We start from the raw sequence: 19,096 nt of genomic DNA, 5'->3' as shown, positions 1-19,096 counted from the left end.
GCCTTTGTACAGTCTCAAGTGACAAGAGAAACAAAACAAAAAAAGGAAAAAAAAAGAAAATAAACAAACAAACAAAAGCAAAATTATAATAAGTTACAGCCCCATACAAAAATGTGCAGCGTGAGAAGGCAGCAAGCAATGAGGAGATAATGGTGCAGGCCAGGAGGTACAAAAGGTTCCACTTACCTTTCCTACTGCCAACCTCTAAAGGCCACGAGGAAAAATGGTCAGACCCAAGAACTGTCACTTCTATACCACACAGGCAGAGTTTTGATGAGATTAGAAGTGATCTTTAGAGTTGCTTATCTGAAGACTCAAAGTGCTGCTCTTCCCTCCCCACCCTCCTGCTCCCCCACTTACAGGGCAGCAGAGGGGAGGTGTAATTCCAGCAAATCTACGTGCTGAGAGATGTGAGAGTTAGGATTTCCCGACATGGTGCCTGAATGATTATGGACAGGTCAGAAAAACTGCCCTAGACACTTAGAGATGGCAGGTTCAGCCTATCTTCTGGTCCTGCCAGCTTGTCCCCGGTGTGGGCCACAGAAGCCAAGCCTGTGCAGAATCCCAGAAGTGCAAGGTGCATATGGCATTGCCCTTCCTGGCCAAGAAATGCTCTTCATGTCCATTCAAGGGCCAGAATGCTACAGAACTCCCAACACCAGCTCCTGTGATGTTCTGCTCCTCCTGGATCATGCTAAATCCATTCAAGGCCTAAACTCAACCTTTACTCAAGTTGACAAGTTAGAGATCCTTAACATGGTACCAGGACAAGTCAAATCTGTTACCTGCAGGCAGACCTAAGTTGGTTCCAACACAGCAACATCTGAACAAGCAAACATTATCAATCACAAAGTCTGGGTGTATTGTTTCATTAAGGTGGTACAACAAGCTCATCTAGCAGACAAAGCTCATGAGATTTCACTGTAGGGAACTGAAATCATCCTAGCAATTCCAAGAGAGAGAGAGAAAGAGAGAGAGGAGACTGGTTATGTGAGACAGATCTGCTTGGCATCCTGTAGAAATGAAAGGGTTTCACCCCTGGAGAGGCAGTGTCAGACTTTCCTTTAGGCCCTGTCTTATACCAGAGAAAGAGTTCTGCCTACCTCCAACTGTTCCACCTGTAACCCCAGGAGAGAAGTTCCCCATAGTGTGAGAATTAGTCAGTCTGGTTGCAGCTGATGACACGTGGACCAGACTGGCAGCAGCTGGCATTGAATTAAATAAGGACTGCAATACTGAGGAATTTGTCACCGAGTTGAGGTTTGCTTGCAAGGCCATGGGGCCGAGGGGGAACTGTGATCCAGTGGTCAGAGTGTTGAGGAAGGGATGGTGCGTCGGGACAGACGGCGCTGGGTTCCCTGCTGAGGAAACAGCAGTAGAAAGGCTTTTACCATTCAGAAGGCCACCAGACGAAACAGCAGCAGAAATGAAAAGGTTGTGGCCGTTTTTAAACTCCACGTCTCGGTCCCTTCCCTTGCCGACCTTCCCGTTGTGCTGCACTGAGTTTTTCTCCACAGCCCCCCCTGCTCGGGCGCTCAGCTCGCCCAGCTCCTTGCCCTTCACCCCCGGCCGGCTCAGCTCTTCTCCCTTGGTGCCCAGAGCTTCCAGCTGCCTCTTGTTCAGGAACAGGTTGGTGTCTGACACCCCCAGGTCCTTGCCTCGCTGCGAGGGGAAGCCCAGGGAGCAGTTGGAGCCATCCCCAGCTTTGTGAGGGAGAGCAGCGCCGTCCATGAAGCCGTGCAGGCCCAGCTCGGAGGACAGGCCCCCGTTGTAGCTGAAGCCATTGGGGGGGTTTGTGCCAGGGCTCAGCCCGTCCGAGGGCACTGCCAGGCTCTTCCTGGGGTGTCCTGGCACCTTGGTGTCCATGGGCAGCCCGTCCTCGGAGGGAGGCCTGAAGGCAAACAGGGAGTTCTGGCTCAGAGCTGACACGGCCTGCAAGGGGCTGTCGGTGGTTTTGGTCAGGTTGATGTCAGATATCGGTGAAAAAGTCGATTTCCATTTGCTGCTGTTCATGTTCTCGTTGCTTTGTGCTTGTTTCCTCCCCGATATGCTGCCACCTGATTGGGGGGGAAGATTTAGAAATGTCAATCGACAGCATTCACTCAATCTGCCCCTTGAGAACGGGGTTTTATAGAATCACAGAGTCCTTTAAGACCATCAAGTCCAACCATCAACCAGCACCACCACCATGCTTATCACTAAACCATGTCCTCAAGTGCCCCATCCATTGGTTTTCTGAACACTTCCAGGGATGGGAACCCCACCACTGCCCTGGGCAGCCCCTTCCAATGTCTGACCGTGCTTTTAGTGGAGGTCAGGCATTGAAATTAGAAATAACATAAGATATAAATAAATAACATATAATAATAAAAAATTCTCACAATATCCAATCTAAACCTCCCCTGGCACAGCTTGAGACCATTTTTCCCTGTCCTGTCCCTTGTTTCCTGGGAGCAGAGCCTCATTCCTCCTGGCTGTCCCCTCCTTCCAGGGAGTTGTAGAGCGTGAGGATACCCTGAGCCTCCTTTTCTCCAGGCTGAGCTCCCCCAGCTGATCCTGGTGATTCAGACCCTTCTCTTGGCAGCACCCACATTTTTTATCCTTCAAAACCCACCTTTTATCAGTCTGTAATTTCATTTCTGAACCAAAGGCAGAAATTTTTGTGAAGTCACTTGAAAGTCCTTAAAATTCAGTTTAACACTGTAGAAAAGTCTGAGAACACTGATCTGTTTTTTCCCCCTATATTTGTACTACAGATCCCTCCTCAAACCCTGAGTCAGTGAAAAAACTGGTCAGATCTTTGCTGACCTGTGACTACAGAAAGGAGTGACCCAAAATCTGGAATTAGCAGCCACCTGGCTTAATGATGATTAAGAATGACACTTGATCCAGCAGCAGAAAGAAACTGTCAGCTTCACCCATCCCAGGCCCAGCCATTGCCACAAACAATTCCCATTCCTCACACGTACCATTTTCAACAGTCTTCTGTGGAGATTTGCTTTCCAATGATATTGTTGCAATTTTCCTCTCAATTCTAGTGGGAAAATAGAAAGGTTATTGCACCTATAGCACAAACCTTCTGCTGCACATTTCCCCTCACAATTTATACTCCTCATGATCAGGTCTTATCAGATGAGAGTATAAAAAAACAACTCAGTCCCACAGTTTTGTGTCACTAAAGGAATTTATAAGCATCCAAAACCCCACCACAAGCTTTAGACAGGAGCTATTACAGAATTACTGCTCTTTGACAGGATTAGTGCATGTTCAGAGAACTTTGCTGTTTTCTTTCAAAACAAGAAGCAGAACCACATTACTATAGAGGTTATTTCTCTCAGAACCATAGGATGGTTTGGCTTGGGAGGGAGTTTAAAGCTCATCCAGTGAGCATGGCAGGGACACCTCCCACTGTCCCAGGCTGCTCCCAGCCCTGTCCAGCCTGGCCTTGGGCACTGCCAGGGATGCAGGGGCAGCCCCAGCTGCTCTGGGCACCCTGTGCCAGGGCCCTCCTGGGTTCTGCCATCCCTGGGCTGAGCCCTCTCCTGATTCCTGCTGGATTGAGGGGAGGAGAGAGGCAAACCAGGCTGGTTTGGGGGCTGCCAGCAGCACCTTCCTGGACTGGCAGAGCAAACAGAAACCCCACAGCTGCCAGGATGGGAAAATGAGCTGGGCAATGCTGGCCCCACTGGTCAAGGGGAATAAATCCCAGAATATCCTGAGCTGGATCCCACAGAGATCATCAATGCAGCCCCATCCCTGCACAGCCACCCCAAGAACCCCACCCTGAGCAGCCCTGGGAGCTCCTGGAGCTGTGGCAGCCTTGGCACCATTCCCTGGGGAGCCTGGGCAGTGCCCAGCAGCCTCGGGGGGCAGAACCTTGCCCTGAGCTCCATGCCAAGGCCTGGCCCAGCTCCAGCCCTTGCTGGGCTCCTGTCCCTGTCCCAGAGCAGAGCTCAGCCCCTGCCCCTGTGCCTGCCCTGGGCAGGAGCTGCAGCCCCCAGGAGCCTCCCCTCAGTCTCCCCCATTTCTCAGTCATTTCTCCAAGGCCAGACCCTGCCAGCTTTGCAAACACAGCAGCAGCAACAGCAGCTTCCCACATTCTACTGCCTGAATACCTTCCCTGTTCACAGCTTCAGCCACATCAGAGGTTTGGGATAATGGGTTGGGCCTTCAAGCAAGGAGAACAAAGAGGCTTTAAACACACCCCTCCTGCTGAGAGCAGTGTTATCAGCCCTGAAAGAAACCCTATCCTGAAACTGTGCCTGTGCATTCACCTGCTGCTATTGTGCTCATCCTCAGAGCCCTGCTCGTCATCCGATGTCAGGGGGGAGTAATGGACACCGTTGCTCTGAACGAGGGGCTTCTCTTTTTTCAGCACTGGGGGCTGGTCATTGTCCTGGTAAGGAACAGGAGAGTTCTTCAGGGAGTTTTCAGGAGAGGAAATGGCTGTTATTTCTAAGGGCTGGTTAATGTTATTGACCTGGGTGAAAAGGAAAGAAAGCAGTTACACATGAGAGTATGCTTGGAAAGGCATCTTATAAAGATTTGAATGCAGGTTTAACTTGCTCTGGGACATCCAACAGCTGCTGGTTTAGCACTGCTGCTGCTGTCTTCCACCTCCTGCATTAGAACCTGGGGTGAGAGCTTAAACAAACTTGGAAAAATAGCTAATTTTCATTCTTTGATTTCATGTTTGACATCAGAAATGACGACCTGGAATAAACCTTTTCTTCTCAAACTACACTGCAGGATCACATGCACACAACTCTCTAGCTGGCTTCATTAGCAAGAATGCCATATGCTTCTGGCACTCCTCTGCTGTTTAGTCAATCTTAGCTTAAACTATTTTCAAAATATTGAATCTACAGCCTCAAAACTCAACTTCACTGCAGAAACAAGCTCTTTGTCATGAGGGAAGAGATTATTTTTATTTTTTAATGCTCTGACAGCAAAGAGCTCTTTGAAGACATTCTGCTTATACACAAACTGTTCACCAACTTAGTGAAAATGAGAGGCAGGAATTGCTGCAAAGAGCCTTCATGGCAATTCCAGCTCCAGCCTGGAGCTTATCCCTTGTGGAATCCTCTGATTCTTTCCCCCTCAGGGAAATCCCCAGAGCCTTGCCTTGCAGAGATTTACCATAGTCTTACCATACTCTTCCCATAGAGTTTAACCCCCTGGGTGAACAGAAAACACTTCAGCATGGAGTCTTGCCCAACACTGATCCAACTTCCCCTGGTTTCTCCTTTCCCTGTTTCTCCTTGGTTGTGGTACCCCTGCTGGCCATCCCCATCTTCCCTGAAAGCCAAAGCCTTTGCCCTGCCCTTTGTGCCACCCCTGTGCCCTCTCCTACTTAACCTTGTGCACATAACATGGTTTGTCTTTTGTCTCTGGTTCCCCTTCAGTGTGCTGAAATAAACCTTGCTGGAACTGACCATATGTTATAGATACATATTATAATATTGGCTTTTCACTAATATTAAAATGAATTTTATATGTGTGATGCTAAAGTAAAATGAATTTTATATGTGTGATGTTATCTTTGTTATAAAGATATTGTTTTTATTTCTGTTATTAATTAAGCTTAGACATAATAGTGGAATAGCTGATGTAAGTGTGCTGGTGTGAAAATGCCTGCTTGGATGGGACAACATCCAATGAACACAGGGTAAGGACACCTGTACAGATCTGCCAACCATCAGCATCTGCTGTCTGAACAAAGTGTGGACCAAGGCCCAAAAACTGGACGTGATAAAGAAAAGGAACCAAAACCACAGCTAAGAAACATGCATGCTCTAAAAAGGCAGACCCAAGAAAGGACCACATAAAATAGTTCCTGGAATATGTAGACTAGTTTATGGATATTCATAAGGGTCTATGAATATGCAACAGGCTGATGTAAGGAAAAAGGTATTTAAGGGGGATCCCCCAATATCCCTGTAATAACCTTTGCTCCATGGGCCTTGTCTCTCATTGTCCTTGATTAAACTTCTGAAACTTTCACAGGAGAGTGAAGGTGTTTTTCACAGGCTGAAAACCCTTCCTTTATTAAACTTCTGAAATTTTCACAGGAGAGTGAAGGTGTTTTTCACAGGCTGAAAACCCTTCCTTTATTAAACTTCTGAAACTTTCACAGGAGAGTGAAGGTGTTTTTCACACCACACAAAAGGCCCTTCTGCCTCTCTTTGCTGAGCTTGCCATGCTGAGTGTGGTGTGTGTGGACTTGCCTGCCTTGCCTGAATGCTCACCCAAACAGCTTTGCCACAGGAGATGCTCACAGGGGAGCTATAGGAATGTGCCCCCTGTTGACAGAGTGACCAAACTCCCCTTAAAAAGGAAATAAGCCCAGAAGTTTCTCTCCTCTATTAGGTGAAAAGACACCTCACAGGACCTGGGGGACTTCACCTCAAACTTAAGGATAGCCAATTGGACAGGAGCCAAAAAGTCCTGCTTGGGCAATTTAGAAAAAGAGGAGAACAAAGAAACCAATGGCTTTTGTGAGGTGTTTTACCAAAGGCAAAGGGCCTCTGGCACCTGGCTCGGTTCTTCTCTGTAAAGAGGTTTGTTATTTTGCCTTTTATTCAAATCTTTTTGTTTCCAACCCTACCACAGAAGCCATCCTACTGATTTTATGCCTTCTAAAGTAGCTGAGCTATCTTGGGTGTGAAATAGATCTCCAAGGGCTGATGAGACTCGAGGAGACCCCTATTTCAGGGAACAGGGAACAGCAACCACCCTCTAAACCAACACTTTTTGTTTCCAACACTACCACAGAAGCCATTCTCCTGATTTTATACCTTCTAAGGTAGCTGAGCTATTTTTCAGGGATATCCCATATTTCAAGGAACAGGTAACAGCCACCACCCTCTAAATACTTCTTGTTTCCAACACTACCACAAATCCTGCTGATTTTATGCCTTCTAAGGTAGCTGAGCTATCTTGGGTTTGAAATAGATCTCCAAGAGCTGATGAGACTCGAGGAGACCCACATTTCAGGGAACAGGGAACAGCAACCACCCTCTAAACCAACACTTTTTGTTTCCAACACTACCACAAATCCTGTTGATTTTATGCCTTCTAAGGTAGCTGAGCTATCTTGGGTGTGATATAGATCTGCAAGAGCTTATGAGACCTGGCTTGAGGAGACCCCTATTTCAGGGGATATCCAATATTTCAGAGAACAGGTAACACCCACCACCCTCTAAACACTTTTTGTTTCCAACACTGCCACAGAAGCCATCCTGCTGATTTTATGCCTTCTAAGGCAGCTGAGCTATCTTGGGTGTGAAATAAATCTCCAAGAGCTGATGAGACCTGGCTCAAGGAGACCCCTATTTCAAGGAACAGGCAACACCCACCACCCTCTAAACCCACACTTTTTGTTTCCAACACTACCACAGAAGCCATTCTGTTGATTTTATGCCTTCTAAGGTAGCTGAGCTATTTTTCAGGGATATCCCACATTTCAAGGAACAGGTTACAGCCACCACCCAGGCTGCACTCCTCACTCCCAGAGCTCTCCCAAAGCCCAGCTGGTGGCCTTACCATGGAGTTGATGTTGAGGGGTGACCCCGAGGGCTGTGTGAAGAGCCCGGCCAGCGAGGGCAGGGCTTTGCGTTTCGGGGAGACGGCGCCGTTGCCGCTGGCACTGCCCGGGTTCGATCTCTTCCGCCGGCCCCGCTTCTTCCCGTCCTGCCCGTGGGCCTGGCAGCTGCCGGCCACGGGGCTGTGCTTGCTGCAAGGGGATTGTTTTACATGTCCTGTATTAGGAGAGATTGTAAAGATGATTCTCCTCTTGGCCTCGTTCTCGGGATCTGAAAAGGCTGCATCACACTGCGGGTCCCCCTTTGTTGCTTCGGCAAAGATCTTCTGAGCCTCTGCACTCTGCAGTCCCCCTGCCAGGCTCTGGGCCGGGCCACCTAAGCGGGGGCTCGAGTGCTGCTGAGCAGGGGAGTTCTGCCCAGAGTTCCTCATCATTAGCAAAGGATGTTGTGGAGTGGAACTCCGAGACCCTACAGAGTTAAAGAGACTCCCAGAGTCGTCCAGAGCTGCCTGATCAACACTATGGTTAAGATGGGCTGGGCTGTTTGTAAGATTTCCATTGACTGCCACGGAGCCAGAAGAGTAAGAAAAACCTGTTGAGAGGGAAAGTATAGATCATTGCTGGGGCTGAGCAAGAGAGGTCACTGAGAACAGGGCTGGGAGGGCCAGGAGGGATTCCAGCTCTGCCTGGATGACAGCCAGTGGCCCTGGATTACATGGAAAACACAGGGCTGCTTTTCCACGTAGCTCTCTGGGTGCTGAGGTGCCAGCGGGGGGTTAGGGACTTCCACTGCTCTCTTGCCAGTTCAGGAAAATTCACCTGGTATATGGAGGCACCCACAGAACACGTGCTCCTCCCAGTTTTACATGGAATTCGAGTTTAAGCTTTGTTTGAACTATTACCCCTCTTTAAATCAGGGCTCCTCTACTCTCAACTCCTTCCTTTCATCAAGGAGATGGATGGCCAGACTCAGTCCTTCCCTTCCCCAAAAAGAGAAGGACTTTGCCATCCACACAGCCCAATCTCCTCCAAATTCAGCAAAAGGCTGGCACTTAGGGAGTGACAGGGGACCTTCAAAGACATAGTGGCAGAAAAATTCCACAAGGGAGGAATCTTGGGAAGGGAATTCAGTGTTTGTCAGGGGTATCAGAAATGGGTTTAGGGCTCTAGGATGGCCTGGGCTCTCTAAATGAAAAGGGCAGAAGGGAACAACATGGTAATGGTTTACAACAAGTTTTTTTTAAATACCTCATTTGCTTTATAGATAAATGCAGCCAAGCCCTTTGCAAAACAGATACTGAAACAACCCAAGCCCCTCGGGGTGGTAACCACTGAGAACAAAAGCACTCTTTGGTGAGGGATCAGCTGTAGAACCTACTTTTCCTGGCCCATAACATTCCCAGGGTAGCTAAAGACCATGATTTCCACAGATGAGTGAGTCAGAAGCAATGTCTGCACCTAAAGGGATCCCCAGCCTCTCCCAGTTGAGCTTTTCCCACCCAGGTTGTTGTGCCTTTACAGCTGCTCACGAGACACCTGCATAACCTGCCCCAAAAATTCATTCTGCTATTTAAAGACCCTGTAAAATAAAACTTTTAGAGCTGGATCACCAGCTCAGGACACAGCTGCAGACACTCTGCAGGTTTGCCACACTATAAATCAGTGGGAATCTCTGGATCCCCACAGAACTCACAGAAGCAATTGTTTATTTACAAGTAAAGGCACATCAATCCAACCCTTTATGTTAGATGCACATCACAGCATCCTCCAGGAGTTCTGCTCCCACCCACAGTTATCCAGCACTCCAGGGCCTGCAGCACCTGGCCAGAAGTGCTTGGAAAACTCAGCTGGGTGCATTTGGGTGCTGCCCCAAGACAGGAGCAGCTGAGCACAGGTGAGGCTGTTACCTGAGGTAGCCAAAGCCAGAGGCTTGTTTCCAGCAGCATTGCTTATGCCATTATGAGAACTAGCACCAATCTGCTTTTCAAGTGTTGATGAGTCTCTGCTCTGGTGAACTGGGCTGGGTGTGCTTCTCTGGGGAGAGAAAAAGGCATTTCAGGAAACAGCATCAGAAATCTCCAGCTTCAACCAAACTCACATGCATTAGTACATCTGTACATCTGCCTGGGAAGTGACTCTGCTTCCTGTGTGCCCCAGATTCAGCTTGTTTTGAGAAAAACATGGATCAGCACGTTATGGCCCCAAATTAGTGATTAATTATGCTGCAGTGGTATCTCACACACAGCAGGCACCATGCAGACAGGGAGGCTCCTCATCCCAGGATATTCAGACTCAGGACAGCTCTGCCAGGAGCAGGAATGGCTCAACCCACTGCTGCAGCAGGGAGGAGACTGATGGTTGTATCCTGTCCCCAGCCTGTGCTCACAAAACTCCCAAAACAACCCCAAAGGGAACATGAAGTGCATCAGGCCATGTTCTCTGGGATATTCTCTGTCAAAAGGCAGCCTGAACAAACAGGGAGGTGCCACCCAGGGCTGGCACTGCCCTAAGGACACCCAGAGCTGAGCAGACTCTGGTTCTGCTAAAGCCAGAAGTCTTCAGCTGGAAAAATGCAATGGCTTCAATTCTGTGAACCAGCTCTGGCATTCCCAAAATGGGAGTGAAAGACAAGCCATGGATGGATTCTAACTCAGAGCTCTCAGCAAAAGCAGCAAATGCTTCTCAGCTCTCTGCTGCAGCACTTCTGTGACAAAGGCTGTGAGAAACTGGACCAGGCCTTTTTGAACTGCTCCTCCTCTCAGAGAGGCAGGGACTTGTCACATCTCAAAAAGAAATGGCCCCAGCTTTCTGCTACAGAGCAGCCACTCCCATGGGAGGTATCCCAGCCCCAAGGGGCTGCTCAAGCTCACCCTGCACACAGCAGCTTTGAGGTGACTGAGACAGAAGAATTCTCCCCCAGAAAGTTCCTGCAGAAAGCAGGGCCAAGAACAAATTGACACATGCATTTCTCTTCTTCCACTGCCACAAACCCTCAGGCTTTTCACCCAGACACACATTCCAGACTAGGCTCCCCTGAGGCATTCACTTTACTCTCCTTCCTGGCTGAACCTCCCTCCACCACCCCACAGAGAAAGGAGAGGAAAAATCTACAGCATCCAAGAGGATCATCCCCCAACAGCCACCCCTGAGGAGCAGCCCATGGAGGATCCTGGGGCACAGCACCCCATTCCTGCCCCCTGGGATTTTAATTTGATTTAGGGATGGAAAGTGTTGACAATCCCTTACTCACCACCTTCTCAACACGGCTAGGTAGGACTACGCTGGCCAGAGGGATACTAACAGGGAGTTTATTGGGCTGCACTGTGCTCAGAGGAATACTGATAGGGAGGCTGGTGATAGTTTCTCCATTACTCACAGAGCTTCTCTCTCTCAAAACCTGGAAAATCAAAAGAGAAAGCAAAGTTCTCACACAGGATATTGAAAAGGTTTGTAAAGTAATGATAATCTGCTTGTTTCTATGCGTGTGTCATTCCCCCATCCCTTTTTTTTTTTTTAAAGAATTTTTTAAGGGATGACTACACCAGACAGGGAGCAGCTTGGGGCTCCTGGGACAGCAACATCCACAGCACAGCAATTTACCCATTTGAATGGGTAAATTAAGGCCACTGCTGGCCCCCAGCACCAGGAAAAGGAATCCTTAGGCAAGCTCATTTCCCTGTGTTTGGGTTAGAGCTCTGTGAAAAGCACTCAGATGTCAGATTTTGTATCTTGAGGCCCTCTGGAGCAGCCAGATGCATTTCCATGGCAACCTGCTACTGCAGGGCACCTGCTGCTCTGTGTGCCCCAATATGCTCCATGGCTGCACCAATTACATGGACCATCTTTTTTACTCTTTATTTTTATAACTATGAAAGAGCCTCCTTGCCCAGTTCAAGCAGACATGTGCCAGATCAAACAGTGTTCCCACTGCATTACTGGAGCTCAGAAAGAAGCACATTTTTCTCTGCCTCTGACCAGCTCAGATTTATTGCATCACACCCACTGTATTTTGTATTATTTCCCATTCCAAGCTGGCCACAGAAAGCAGCATTCCTGCATTTTCCAGCCTGGCCATTCCTGCATTCCTGCATTATCCAGGCCATTCCTGCATTTTCTAGCCTGGCCATTCCTGCATTTTCCAGCCTGGCCATTCCTGCATTTCCCAGCCCATTCCTGCATTTTCCAACCTGCCCATTCCTGCATTTCCCAGGCCATTCCTGCATTTCCCAGGCCATTCCTGCATTTTCCAGCCTGGCCATTCCTGCATTTCCCAGCCCATTCCTGCATTTTCCAACCTGCCCATTCCTGCATTTCCCAGGCCATTCCTGCATTATCCAGGCCATTCCTGCATTTTCTAGACTGACCAACCCTGCATTTCCCAGGCCATTCCTGCATTTTCCAGCCTGGCCAACCCTGCATTTTCCAGCCTGGCCAACCCTGCATTTTCCAGCCTGGCCAACCCTGCATTATCCAGGCCATTCCTGCATTTCCCAGGCCATTCCTGCATTTTCCAACCTGCCCATTCCGGCATTATCCAGGCCATTCCTGCATTTTCCAGCCTGACCATTCCTGCATTTCCCAGCCTGGCCAACCCTGCATTTTCCAGGCCATTTCTGCATTTCCAGCCTGCCCATTCCTGCATTATCCAGGCCATTCCTGCATTTCCCAACCTGCCCATTCCTGCATTTCCCAGGCCATTCCTGCATTTTCCAACCTGCCCATTCCTGCATTTCCCAGGCCATTCCTGCATTTTCCAACCTGCCCATTCCTGCATTTCCCAGCCCATTCCTGCATTTTCCAGCCTGCCCATTCCTGCATTTCCCAGGCCATTCCTGCATTTTCCAGCCTGCCCATTCCTGCATTTCCCAGGCCATTCCTGTGTTTTCCAGCCTGCCCATTCCTGCATTTCCCAGGCCATTCCTTTGTTTTCCAGCTGCCCTTTGCTGCCCCAGGATCAGCCCAGACAGCAGCAGATCCTTTACCTTCTCTCCTGCACTGGGTAAGGCCGCGGGGGAGGAGGGCCGAGTTTCCTGAGGACTCAGCTTTATGCCATTTGCAATTCCAGGGCTTGGATATGTAAGGCCATTCTCTTTGACATGCTCAGCTCTGGAAGAGAGATGTACAATTGTCAGGATGCAAAAGCCAGTGACAAGGAATTCCTGTACCACACTCAATTCCTGTCCCACCTTATTTACCCCATTAGCTCTCACTGCTTGTTTTCATGAAACAAAACTTTTTAAAACAGATAAATCTCCAGTTTGAAAAATATTTTTTCCCAAACTAAATTACCAGTGCTACTAACACTACCTGTTGCAGTAAGGTAGAAAAATTATAAAGAAAGGTCTGCTCTCCTGGAATCAGTGGCAAAGCTAGCACTTTGCAAGTTCCCATGTGAAAGCAATCCTGGTGTGAGCATTTTGTTAACATAACAATCTATTCCTGGGTGACAAACAACCAGAACCTGTATAAACTGCTTTTAGATAGAAAAACTATCTCTTTTAGATAGAAAACTATCTCTCACAAACAACTTTCCCTGCGTGTACACACCAGGGTTTGAGTGACCAATACAGGATAACAACTTGTTACTAACTAATAATAATTGGCAAGAAAACTACTAACCCAACTGGAGTCACATGAGGCCTGTATAAAACTGTATAAAAATGAATTATGTGAATAAATAAGTGTAAGAGCCTAAATGAGAGATGTGGGACTCCAGGCAGCTCTCTAAAATGCAGTTTATTGTGTCTAAGATGTTACAGCAGTCCAGGGTGGTGGGTGACAGAGCTGTGCCCACAGCTGTGAGCTCCAGCTGCAGGCAGGCCTGGAGACCCTTTGGTTTTGGTTACAATGCATTATAGACTTTTCTATTGGTTACAATGCATTATAGACTTTTCTTTGCTGAGCATCTTAATACAGTAGAACCAATCTATACCTTAACTATTATCTGTAGCCTATCATAACTACTATAATTACCATATTCATGTTACTGTCCTCCAATCATTTAAAGTCAGTACATTACAGTTTCAGCTAGAAGTTGTTTTTCAGTTTTCTTGCAGTGGAAGATTCTGAGACCTTTTTTCTACTTGCAGCTTTGCTGACTTGTTTGCCTGTGCTCTCTTTCTGCTTGGTAAAAGCATCTTCTTGTTTCAGTTGGGTTTATCCTTTGCTCTAAGCCATAAATACCCCTTCTAACTAACACACCCTTTGCCTTCTTGGTTAGCCAGTAAGACTGGCTCAGCAATTCTTTTCTTCTATATCAAAACTCGCTTTTGTTTCTATTCCTTCACTGGACTCTCCATTCAAAAATCTTTCTGCTAAGCATCTGTGAGACTTTCTTGTCAAACTTTCATCCTTCCCAACAAATAAGAGGCTTTTTCCACCATGAAGAAAATGGAATCCATGTGATTTATTCTGCTCTCTACCCTCCCTCCCCACCTCTCTCTCACCTCTGGATCTCACTAGCTGTGGCTTTTCCATTGACTCCATGGTCCTGATTCAAGTGTCGGCGCAGGGCGATTTTAGCAGGGGAGAACCTGGTGTAATCAGGGAGGGCCAGGCTGGTCACCTTGTCTGCCTTCTGCCTGCTGCTGTGGTTGGGGGTGCAGGGCACAATGTCTTGGTCCAGGTGGGAGTTGGGGTACTGGGGGGTGTTCTGCTTGGACGAGGGCCGGCTGAAGGCGTGCTGCAGCTCGTAGGGGGTGGCGTGGCCGTTCATGGACAGCTCGGGGCTCATGCCATTGATGTGGGGCATGGGGAACTTGGAGCACTCCAGTTCCAGCTGGAACCTGCCCTGCTCAACCTCGGGGTCACGGCTCAGGTGGCTTTTGCTGTGCAGCTGCACTGGCAGGGGCTCCTCTGAGGGTGTGTAGGACTTGAGCTGCAGCAGCTCCTGCTGCCGCTGACTCTTCTCGAGTTCCACGATGCTGATCTTTAAATGAAGAGGAAAACAAAAATTAAAGACTACACTTAATAATTCTATTATTAAGTGTATAAATTCTATTATTCTATTATTAAGTGTATACATTTGTAATTATATTATTAATAATAATTAATAATAATAGTAATTATATTATTAAGTGTATAAATTCTATTATTCTATTATTAAGTGTATACATTTGTAATTCTATTATTAATAATAATTAATAATAATAGTAATTCTATTAAGTGTATAAATTCTATTATTCTATTATTAAGTGTATACATTTGTAATTATATTATTAATAATAATTAATAATAATAATTCTATTATTAAGTGTATAAATTCTATTATTTTATTATTAAGTAAATAAATTAATAATTCTATTAATAATAATAATGAATAATAATAGTAATTCTATTATTAAGTGTATAAATTCTATTATTCTATTATTAAGTGTATACATTTGTAATTATATTAATAATAATTAATAATAATAATTCTATTATTAAGTATATAAATTCTATTATTCTATTATTAAGTGTATACATTTGTAATTATATTATTAATAATAATTAATAATAATAATAATAATTCTATTATTAAGTATATAAATTCTATTATTTTATCAAAACTCCACATTATGGAGTTTTGCTTCCAAATTCTTCTAAGTAAAAGTGTCTCTGCTTCTGGGAACAATGCAAAACAAGGGACTCGAAATTTGAGAGAAAATTTCTGCTCTGAGCTTAAGACCAAAAGGCCCAAGTGAAGGGAGTGGTTCAGAGACCCTGAGAAAGAACACTTCAGATCTTAAAACCAAAAGGAAAATATCTCCAGCTTACAGAGAGACTGTGGGGTACCTCAGTACTGCACAGTCACTCCATGCCAAGGCATCCAGCAAAAGGCTGGAATAGCTCTGGAGCCAATCTCACACAAAGGAGTTCAATTTCTTGTCACTATGAGAAATGTCACTCTGGGGAAATGATTCCCACCCTGTCCCTGGAAGTGTCCAAGGCCAGGTTGGATGGGCTTGGAGGAACCTGGAATGGTGGAAGGTGTCCCTGCACATGGCAGGGGTGGAATGAGATGAGCTTTAAGGTCTCTTCCAAGCCAAACCAGTCTGGGACTCTGTGATTTCTGAGTTGAGACATCAGAGCACATATGAAAATCATCAGCTTGTGATTTTTAATTTTATGTAATGATAAACCATGAGTCCTCCTTCCACAGCATCACCAAGGAATCAGGTCATGGTACCTCCTGCTTTTACAAGTTATCCACATGCGTATTTACTAAAATCCTCTAATAGAAAGCTCAATCTCTGGGGCAATAAAAAAAATAAATAAAAAAAGCAGCACCTGGCTCATCCTTTCCCACCATATTTAGTGTAACACCCATAACTGGCCTATTGCCCAAGAGCTACCCCAAGCTGGTGACTCTGCATTTGTTTCTTGCTCTCTACCTGCAGTTCCAAACAGTGCTTCTGCTTCTCAGAAATCTGATTCTTCAAGGCCTGCTTCTCTTTCAGCAAGTTCTCCAGTGACAGCGTTGACCAATCCAGCTTCAGTTCTTCACAGCGAGCCTTCAGCTGCAGGGACACACAGGGACAGGGACAAAGACATCAGAACAGGGACAGGGACAAAGAGCTCAGAACAGAGCTCTCACCCTGCACACCTGGGCTCCCAGCTAAAGCAGGAACTTTGCACTGAATGCACAAAAACCCCTTACCTCATTGAAAACTGCTCCCAGTTTCATGCTAGGGAGTGTGGCACTTTCTAAAACAGTGTTATCACCCACCCTCAGTGCTTCCACATCCAGATATTCCCCTCATCTACCTCCTGAGGAGGCTCAGCCTGGAGCAAAGGAGGCTCAGGGGGACCCTGTGGCTCTGCACAGCTCCTGACAGGAGGGGACAGCCCAGGGGTCAGGCTCTGCTCCAGGGAACAGGGACAGGAGGAGAGGGAACGGCCTCAGGCTGGGCCAGGGGAGGTTTAGGTGGGTAAAATTTCCTCACTGAAGGGTGGTCAGGCATTGGCACAGGTTGCCAGAGCAGTACCCACCCCTGGCAGTGCTCAAACAACAAGAGGCTGTGACACTTGAGGACCTGGTGTTTTGGTGCCCATGGTGCTGCTCCTTGATGGTTGGACCCCAAGATCTTACAGGTCTGTTCCCACATTACCAGTTCCATGATTCTCTAAGTTTGAGTTACCAAGATGAGCACCACAGAGCAAGCCCTGCACAAACTCCCTGCCCAGCCAGACCCAGTGACATCCAGAGCTGTTTGGGGACACAGCTGAGCCAGCTGCCACCTCAGGATCTGCTATGGAGTCAATCAAAGGTGAAAAAGGACTCCTGCAGGTTTCCCCCTTCATCCCTGAGCAGCTGGGTGATGTTTCACCCCCAGCTTGTGCCCTGTCCTCAGCCCAAGGGCAGCATCCCCTGGACCCACCAGCTGCAAGCTCTGGTTCCTGAGTTCACTGTTGTCCTTCTCCAGCTGTTTTGTCTGTTCTTTCAGCTGCTGGTTGTGAGCAGAGATTTCCTTCTGAGCCTGGATCAGGTCGTTGTACGTCAGAGCTTTAACTCCCAGCTGAAAGGTGAAGGGTGAGATCAGTCCCTGAGGCCCTGACACCCTCATTCCTGGTGACTGTCCCATTCCCAAGTGACACTGAGGAGATCTGCAGCTCTCAGGACCACTCCCAGCATTCCCCAAAGCACTTTGTGGCTGCTGGGGGATAACAAGGAGGGACTCAAGGACCTTGGAGCTGCTGTTCCACCCCTTCACCTGTAAAACTGGCATTTAGGCTTTGCCAGCCAGCAGAACTGTCTGTGGACAGCCCCCACATTTCCCTCCTGTGCTCCTGAGCTGGGTTGGCAGCACAGAGTCTTGTTTGAGCAGCAGAGGGTGAATCCTCCACCAAACACCACCTGGCTGTGAGTTATCCCCTTCCTTGGGCAGCGGGCACACAACAATTCCAACAACAAACACAAAACTTCACCAGAGAGTGACACACATTGCACCTTTCTGAGCCTGATCTGCTGCAAAGCAGGGGCTGAAGAGCTGAGACTGCTCTGCTCTCACTTAGCTGGACCAGAAAAGTTTGCAAGCAGCTGATTCAGACACATTCCCCCAGCACAGAGGTACCTCATCGAGCTTCTGCTGGAACAGACGTTTGATTTCCTCCTTCTGGGCCTGGCAGTGGGTGAACAACTGCTGGGCTGTCCCCAGCAGCTGAGCATTCTTCTCCTGGAACAGGGAAAAAACACACTTGGAGCACCAGCTGCAGCATGGGCCATCTCAAGGAGATTTGTGGAGAGAACCTGGATGCAGGAGAGCTCATCCAGCCCTGCCCCAGCCTCCTGAGAACCTGGGTTTGTTGGGTGTGATACTGGTGGGGTTAAGTCAGCTGTAAAGAGTCTTTAAGTAGTAAATTTCTGACTAAATTTAGGTAGGTTTTAGGTAGTAAAGAGCTTTTAAGCAGTAAATTTCTGACTAAATTTAAGCAGGTTTTTCATCCTGTATGGTAAAATATAATCAAGACAGTCTTAGAAACTCATTTTTATCTTCCCAGTGCATCATGAAGCAGCAGCAATAATCACATCCCACAGAGCAGAAATAGAACTGGAAAAGATTATCTACATGAAATCTGTTCCCAAACAGAGAACTGGCTCTAAATCCCCAGAGCCCCAGCTCAGAGTTTCCCTGTGCAATACTCATGGAAGAGATGCAGTAAATGAAAATACACTGGGGGGGAGGCAGGAACAAAGTCCTAAATAAGCCAAGCCAGTTTTCCTACTTGTGCCACCATTATTATACATATATATATATATATATAAATAAAATTATATAAATATATATATTATATTATATATAACTATATAATTATATAAAAATTAATGTTTATGTTTATATTTATATATAATTATATAATATTTCATTATATATAAATATATAATATAATATTATATAATATATAATATTATATATAATATTATATATAATATTATATATAATATTATATATAATATAGTATTATATATAATATATTATATATAGAATATAATATTATATATATAAAATATAATATTTTATATATATATACTTTTATATTATATACTTATTCCACCATTATTTCAGCAGGTCACCTGAGCCACTCACAGCAATTCCCTGCCCTGAACATTCCTTAACCAGGTCCCTGCTCCCTCAATCCATGGCCATGCACAGCAAAGAGCAGGACAGGCCAGGCTGAAGAGCCTCATTTACCCAGCCCCAAGTGCAGGATTAGTGCAGCTTTGGGATTATCCTGCCCTCCACCTTGTGCTGCTGAGGCCAAGCAGGGATTGCACAGACTGAGCCACTGCTCCAGGAAAAGTGGGGAACAGGGGCAAAAAGCACCTTAATCCTTTCCAAGCTTAATAATTCCATGGCTGATATTCTAAGCAAGGAAGCAGCAGTGCTGGAAATTCCCCACGTGCAGGAACACACAGACCTGGCTGGGGAAAAGTCCCTGCAATGCTAAAGGGGCTGCTCTGGGGGATGCTGGAAAATCAGTTTTGTTTTCAACATGAGGCATTTCCTTCAGCCTTCCCAGGCACTGCAGGGGCTGACAGCTCCATCTAAGGGCACTCTGGGAAGCAGCAGC

At 46.8% G+C, this 19,096-nt stretch overlaps 1 protein-coding gene across 5 annotated transcripts in view; it reads right to left on the bottom strand.

Moving 5' to 3' along the window:
- Positions 1 to 19,096, bottom strand: part of DOT1L (DOT1 like histone lysine methyltransferase) — a 94,739-nt gene that overhangs the window by 10,356 nt on the left and 65,287 nt on the right. For 3 of the 5 annotated variants that reach the window (XM_054517345.1, XM_054517346.1, XM_036399284.2), the window contains exons 17-27: positions 17,599 to 17,700; positions 16,906 to 17,043; positions 15,919 to 16,044; positions 13,990 to 14,471; positions 12,526 to 12,649; positions 10,794 to 10,940; positions 9,451 to 9,577; positions 7,546 to 8,135; positions 4,275 to 4,480; positions 2,970 to 3,034; positions 1,104 to 2,057 (exon numbers count right to left, since the gene is read on the bottom strand). In XM_054517345.1, coding sequence (XP_054373320.1) covers positions 1,104 to 2,057; positions 2,970 to 3,034; positions 4,275 to 4,480; positions 7,546 to 8,135; positions 9,451 to 9,577; positions 10,794 to 10,940; positions 12,526 to 12,649; positions 13,990 to 14,471; positions 15,919 to 16,044; positions 16,906 to 17,043; positions 17,599 to 17,700 — 3,061 coding nt within the window. The remainder of the gene's footprint in view (positions 1 to 1,103; positions 2,058 to 2,969; positions 3,035 to 4,274; positions 4,481 to 7,545; positions 8,136 to 9,450; positions 9,578 to 10,793; positions 10,941 to 12,525; positions 12,650 to 13,989; positions 14,472 to 15,918; positions 16,045 to 16,905; positions 17,044 to 17,598; positions 17,701 to 19,096) is intronic. The other 2 variants (XM_036399282.2, XM_036399283.2) reach the window with 2 other exon arrangements.

The sequence above is a fragment of the Molothrus ater genome, chromosome 26, assembly GCF_012460135.2.
Source record: "Molothrus ater isolate BHLD 08-10-18 breed brown headed cowbird chromosome 26, BPBGC_Mater_1.1, whole genome shotgun sequence".
NCBI classification, from domain to species: Eukaryota; Metazoa; Chordata; class Aves; order Passeriformes; family Icteridae; genus Molothrus; species Molothrus ater.
The sequence above is the reverse complement of the archived record's forward strand: the minus strand, read 5'-3'. Positions and strand labels throughout refer to the sequence as shown.